General features: G+C 43.4%; 1 protein-coding gene across 1 annotated transcript; it reads right to left on the bottom strand.

Annotated features, from left to right (window-relative positions):
• Positions 1 to 306: 306 nt before the first annotated feature.
• On the bottom strand, positions 307 to 1254 carry LOC115867981 (olfactory receptor 1361-like). The gene has a single exon (XM_030884388.1). It carries the CDS (start codon positions 1252 to 1254, stop codon positions 307 to 309), a length of 948 nt encoding a protein of 315 aa, XP_030740248.1.
• Positions 1255 to 7132: the final 5878 nt, after the last annotated feature.

Below are 7132 nucleotides of genomic sequence, written 5' to 3'. Positions count from 1 at the left end.
AGATACTGGAAATTGAACAAACAGAACACATTGAGAGAGACTGTTGACCCATCATGGTAAATGGGAACAAATGTCTCCAAAGAATTCACGTGGAAATCATCGACTGGGAACTGAACTTACCGTGTAAAAATTTCGCCACAAATCCATCCAATAAAATATCATGTTACAAAACAAAACGAAACAAAAACCCTTTCATTTTTACCATGTAAATAAGTGAACTTCTTACAAAGGAAACCTGCTTAAGTTTAACACAGTGGGCCAAGTACATCGGATATTATTATATGCTGGCTCCCATATGAATCCATGTTAATACTGAGCAGAAGAGAATTCCATGGAAATCATTTTTCTTAGAGCTCCTTTCATGTCCTTGTTCCTCAGGCTGTAGATGAAAGGGTTTAACATGGGGGTCACCACTGTGGACATCAGAGTAGCTGCGATGTCTGTCTCAGCTGACTGGGAGGATGAAGGGTTGAAATACACAGCAATGATGGTGCCGTAGAAGAGGGATACCACAGCCAGGTGGGAGCCACAGGTGGAGAAGGCTTTCCACTTTCCTTTTGCTGATGGGACTCTCACAACAGCACAGGTGATACAGATATAGGAAACCAGGATACAAACCAACGGCATTATCATTATGAGGCCTCCCTCAATAAGAACCATCATCTCGTTGATTTGTGTGTCAGAGCAGGAGAGTTTCAGGAGACTCACGTCACAGAAGAAGTGGGGGATCCTGTTGTCTGCACAGAATGAGAGTGGAGTTATCAGCAGGGTGTGCAACAGAGCATTTAAATTGGCAATGATCCAAGACCCAGTGACCAGCAGAGCACAGAGCTGAGGGGTCATCTTAGTTGTGTAGTGCAAGGGGTGGCACACGGCAACAAAGCGGTCATAGGCCATCACAGCCAGGAGGAAATTGTCCATGTCGGCAAGGGCAATAAGATAATACAGCTGTGTGAGACACCCAGCATAGGAGATCGCCTGACTCCCAAGTAAGTGATTACTCAGGATTTTGGGAACAGTGGTGGAGGAGAAACAGATGTCCACGAAGGACAGGTTGCTGAGGAAGAAGTACATGGGGGTGTGCAGGCGGGAGTCTGTGCTGATGGCCAGGATGATGAGCAGGTTTCCCAGGACTGTGGCCAAGTACATGCTCAGGAAGAGCGTGAAGAGGAGCTGCTGCTGCTGAGGCTGCCCGGGGAGCCCCAGGAGGAGGAACTCGGAGACAGAGGATTGGTTTGCTCCATTCATGGGCATAATCACAAGTTAATACACGACAGCAAATTCAGAAACCTGCACATAGATAGTTAAGATATGACAATCAAACTCCTGGATGGACCACATTGTAAATCAGTTAACAGAGTTTCTAAGAAAACAACTGTTTACCGTATCTACACTCCCAATTTCTAACAGGAAACCTTAATGCTATTCCTACTGTGTTCATTGACTCTTTTTCCCTTCTTTTAGGTTTTATGATGTAAAACACAGTCATATATACAGATCAACTTTTTATTTACTTATCTTACATCTCACAGTTCACATCCCAAGTATTTAGTTACTCTTAAAGAGACAAGAGAATTTATCATAGATGGTGGATTTAGGACTCCTATTACTGTTCTGTGGACTCTGCAAAATTTAGCAAAGGAAGCTCCTAAATTTAGTTTTCAGTAAATATTGACAATTCCACTGGTATAGTCTTACCTGGGAGAAGTGCAGCTGTCACTATGGAGTGATCAATGCTCCACTGTTTTCTAAAGTCTGGGAAGTTCTGGAAATATAGGTAAGTCCTGAGTGAGTGAAGACAAGAGGCTCTTGGCATTGGCCTTGGCCCTGTATGCAGGAAGGATGTTTGGGGGAAATCACAGAACAGGCATTTACAGGAGCCTCCATGGCCACTGGGACCAGATTTCCTGAGAGACTCATTACAGGTAAGCAGAATGTAATTAAACCACCTACTTCCTAGCCTCTCTGGACCCAATAGTTGATGACAAAGAATACTGATTAACTCCAAGTCTGAACTTGGAGATGAAGCAATCTGGGTGGAGACATTATCCATAAAAAATTACCTAGGGCCTCAAATTTTATCACCTGTCTGATTGATGTTTACATTGATAGGTTTGGAATTCCATTATTAAAACATTTGTTTTAGCTCAGAATCAGGGACGATTACCATAAATTGGTTTTACTTTCACATCTGGACATTTACTGCATGGGCTTAGTGATGCCTTTGCCAATGGGAACACTGGGGCACATTACAAGGTGGTGGGGTCCAGCCTCACAGTTGAATGGGGTCCTGAGGAGAGCACAGGAGACTGATCTCCAATATCGGGAGAAGAGTCTCGAGTTTATTCAACAATGGGGTTTTATTGTAATGAGGCCTGCAAGCCTCTTGTTAATACATACACAGACTGGGCAATGTGTGACTCTTGGAGATCCGGAGCTCTCTAGGGGAACACTTTAGGAGAAGTACCAGGTGTGCAGCAGACAAAGGTGTAAATTGCTTCTTAAGAGTAAAGGACAAAGGAAGCGGGTGCTCTTAATGAATAAGCATCCCTTATTGCATATGTGAGGAGCAAGGCGTCTGTAGGAGACTGCTTTATATTAGCATTTTCATGCGGGATACTTATGGAGTAAATGTCCTTTCTGGAATGTATGCATCTGGGCGCTATCCATGGTCCTGGGACTGTGCGGGTATGCCTGGACACTAGTGCTGGTCTGCCAAGCCCTGTGGTCCTGAGTGTAGAGAAAGGGCCATGTACACTTTCTTCCAAGTCCTCAGTTTCCCACATAAAGTTGTTCCTAATCCTTTCAAGCATTTGTTGTGAATGATAATGTAATGGAGTAGGTGGAAGACAAGAAGATATTAGGAATTCCATGGCACGTCATAGATTTATCTTGGCATTTCTTCTCAAGTCACAAGGGATCATTGTATTCAGAAAACACTTCTATCTTTCTTTCGCGTCCTGGCTTCTGAGATGACAAAGAAAAGGCGTAACAACGGTCAGGCTAAGAAAGGCCGCTGCCATGTGCAGCCCATTTTTGAAGCGAATGTCTTTGATGCATACTTGCTTCCCAAGCTGTACGTGAAGGGGCATTACTGTGTGAGCTGTGTCATTCACAGCAAATTGGTCAGGAACCGGTCACGTGAAGCCCGGAAGGACCGAACTCCCACCTCGATTTAGACCTCCAGGTGCTGCCCCACGACCTCTTCCAAAGCCTATGTAAAGATTAGAGCTGAAGAAAAACAAATCTGAAAGGAAATAAAATGAAAATTGTTCTTAAAAAAAAGAAAAGAAAAAAAAAAAAGAAACCACTTTTACTGTACTGTGTAGATCCACAAATCTTTCCAAGGGTCTTATAGTCATTGATATCACATGCAAGTAAAATTTTGCTGAAGATCACACAACAATGGCTGCAACAGTCCATTGCCAGGGGCTGCCAGCAATTCAGGCCAGATTCAGAAGATGTGGAACAAAGGATATCATTGCTGATGTCAGATGGCTCTTGGCTGAAAATGTTTGGTTTCTGGGATGGTTTTCCTTGGTTCTTGCTTCTCCACGCTGAAAGAATTCACACTGCAGAAGCACTTTTGTAAATCCAAGTAGCTTTTTATGAGGGAAAGGGAAGTTTTGGGTAATACAGTCTCAGCAAGTACACGCTATCTCTGGAAATCATACAAGGCCATATGGTAGGGGCTGTGGGAGAGTTTGCGACTGAAAATGGATGCTTCAGGGGAGAGCAAAAAATGAAAAAATGGCTGGAAAGTGGAGTCCACAGAACCAAAAAAGGAGCCCTAGAACTGGAAAAAGAAGAGAGTGTGAGTCCTGAAAGAGTGTGCCCATGTGCAGGAGAGATCCCACCCCCGGACCTGAAAGAGAGCACTTGAAAATGTATCTGAAAGAGAGTACCTGAAAGAGAGAGTGGGCTGCCCTCAGTTGCTGCTATTTAGTGGGGGAGCATGGTTGAAGATATTGGCCCACCTTAGTGGCTGATTTCAGGCAAATGTGTGATTCAATGTTGCCGGTGCCTAGTGGGTGTGCCAGGTTGACCCTCACCTGTGTCTAGGTGACCTTGGTCTGAGCATCTCCAACTTTGGATCATCCCCATAGGTGTCTAATGTGTGCCTTATTTCTTTCCAATCCTTTTGTTGTGGCATGAGCATCTAATTTTTGTTTTGCATAGGCATTTGGTGGAGACAACCCCCTCTACCCCTAATCTTCCTGCCTTTCAAAAGCAGAGACAAGAGGCAGTTGTTCAAATAGAACAAAGGAATATTTCATGTTTTAAAATCAAGAAAGGTATCAGGTTCGTATCCACTCCCCATATTTGTTCAGTCTGCCTGCTGAACAAATAATCAGAGAAGCTGTATCATATGAAGAAGAATGTGGCATTAGGATTGGAGGAAGGCTTATTAACAACCTGTGACATGCAGCTGACACAACGTTGCTTGCTGAAAGTAAGGAGGACGTGAAACACTTGCTGATGAAGAACAGGGATAGCAGCCTTGGTTATGGATTACAAGTCAATGCAAAGAAGACTAAAGTTCTCCCAACTGGACCAACAGGTAACATCATGACAAACAGGGAAAAGACTAAAGTTGTCAAGGATTTAATCTTGTTTGGATCCACAATCAATGATCATAGAAGCAGCAGTCCATAGATCAGATAATGCACTACATTGTGTAAATCTGCTGCACAAGACCTCTTTATTTTTTAAATTTCTTAGAGCAGTTTTTTTTGCCACATAATCCATGTATCATATAAATCAATAGTTCAACTATATCAAGAAGAGTTGTACAATCATCACCACAATCAATTTTAGGGCATTTTCTTCTTTCTTGTACCCATTGTTATTAGCTCCCCATACCCCCCTAACTTCCCTTGCCATACCTGCAAGAAATCCTTTACCCAGTTACTGTCTCCTTAGATTTACTTATCTTGGATTTCATATACAGAAAAACATACAAAAACAGCAACAACAAATAGCAATAACAGAATAAAACAGAAAAACTTGCATAGAAAATAAATTAGAACAATTTAAAAATGACTCAAAAGGGTGATCAAATGATAACGTGTTAAATTTTAACCTACCTGCATCTGTGAAATCCACCTTGAAAATAAAGGATGTTACTTTAAGGGCTAAGGTGTGCCTGACCCATGCCGTGGTATTTAAAATAAAAATTTTAATAACAGTTTTATTGGCACATAATTTACATATCATACTATTCAATAATTCAACCATTCAATCATATCAAGGAGACCCCCCACCCCCCTTCCTGCTGGTCATGGTTGAATCATCTTTAAAATGAGTTGTACAATCACAGTCAGTTCTAGTGCTCCCTACACCCTTCAGCCTTCATTTTTAATTCCTGAAAGCCCCTTTCCCTCCCTATCATCCCCCACTATCCCTGATGTAGTTAGTTTATAAAGGCATGAAGTGGTTGGCTTACAAACTTTCATAGGTGAGGGAACATATTCACAGGATTATAGGATTAAGGTATAGGTGTTACCTAATTGCAAGTGTGAGGCTAAAGAATTATGTACATGTGCCAAGTTGGCAAGGGGTGAATTGAGGTAGTTAGTTTATTGTGCCAACCTGGCTGATAAACACAGGTGGGGTTAATTGAAGGGCAGAGAGATAAATGGCTAGGTGAGCCTTGCCTTTCGAGTGCTTGGGTCTCTTGTTTTCTGATGGTCGGATGAGGGTGCAGCTGCCTTAGCCAGTTCCTGCTTCAGCTAGCAAGGCTCACTTCCTGCAGGACATCCCCAAGGAGAAGCCGCATGGACCTACCCAAATGCAGTCCTGGGTGCTGGAGCAACCCCTGCCAGCTCTAAGATGCTTACAGGTTCACTGGTTCAGCTTTCCTCCTGCAGTCGGCATCATTGCATGTGCTTTGTGAGATGGAGGAGGACTTTGCGGATTGGTGTCGGACATATGAGTTAATATTGGACTTGTGGGCTTGGGCAGCACTGGGTTGGGATGTTTTCTTGATGTCCACTTAACCTTTATATAAAACTCTCTCATATATGAATTTCTGTGGATTTGTTTTTCTAAAGTACTCAGACTAATACATTATGGTACCTTGGGAGTCGGGTAGTGGAGAAACAAATCATAAGATGGAGAGTAGATGTTTGTTTGACCTCTCCCTCATAGTAGTTTATCTTCTTTGTCTAGCCAGAGGTCAGATAAAGCTACACTATTTATTCAGTTGTTTTCTGGGAAAATATGGGAAGTAGGAAAATAGAAAGTTTGTAGGCCAACTTGTTTTCAGCCATTAAAATTTGATCTTTAGATGGGTTTAGGCCATGCCTGAAAAAAAGCTTTGAAAAGATATGCCCCACCCAGTGCTTTGGCCAGCATAGGGAGATGGGTGAGTAGGAGGGGAGACAAGTTGTTTAGGCAGGTCTGCAAAGGTAGACACCAGAGGGGTGTGCAGAAGCAGGAGGAGAGGAGGAATTTTCTTTAGTCAAGTGGACTTGGGAAGGGGAGCAGGAAATACAGAGAAAGGGATGGGAGTGCAGAGAAAAGGAGGCCTGGATGTACAGAATCTCAGACTATTCGTGAGTTTACTGGCAGAAATTGTAGAGATTTCAGAGGATATTGAAATCAAAAGTGCGGCAGGTGATTTAAGTCGTTACTTCCCAGAGCTTTCTGACTCCTCCCTCCTGCTGGTCTCAGGGCAGCAACCACGGATTTGTGTGCTGCTTCCCTATCTGGGAGAGGTCTGTTAGAGGCTGCAGGTGTTGGCTCAGAGGAGACTGAACAGGGAGGGAGCAGGGAAGGAGAGAGAGAGACTCCAGGGAGTCCAAAGGGTTTGGCTTTGGGGAGGGGATGGGTGTTGGAGGCACAGTCACCTCAGCCTTTGGGAGTTGAGGGGGTAGCAGAGGAGGTGATGGTGAAGGGTACCCAGAATATGGAGGAGGTCTTACTGGGTGCACAGATAAGGAGTCAAGGGGTTCGGAGAAAGATGAAAGGGGCCTGATTAAGACAGTGTTTGGCTTAGAGACCTTGAGCAGGGTGACAGGTAGTAGAAAGGGATGGGAGCAAAGAAAGAAAAAGCCCTGAACATATAGGACTTCTGTTTATTTGTGAGTTTGTTGACAAAAATTGTTGAGGTTGCAGAGAATGTTAAAAT

Source organism: Echinops telfairi, unplaced genomic scaffold (genome assembly GCF_000313985.2).
Source record: "Echinops telfairi isolate 266 unplaced genomic scaffold, ASM31398v2 ScPeMD7_5;HRSCAF=22, whole genome shotgun sequence".
Taxonomy (NCBI): domain Eukaryota; kingdom Metazoa; phylum Chordata; class Mammalia; order Afrosoricida; family Tenrecidae; genus Echinops; species Echinops telfairi.
The sequence above is the reverse complement of the archived record's forward strand: the minus strand, read 5'-3'. Positions and strand labels throughout refer to the sequence as shown.

Coding starts and splice junctions, on each gene's coding strand:
- LOC115867981 (XM_030884388.1), bottom strand. CDS start 1,254: ATGCCCATGAATGGAGCAAACCAATCCTCTGTCTCCGAGTTCCTCCTC.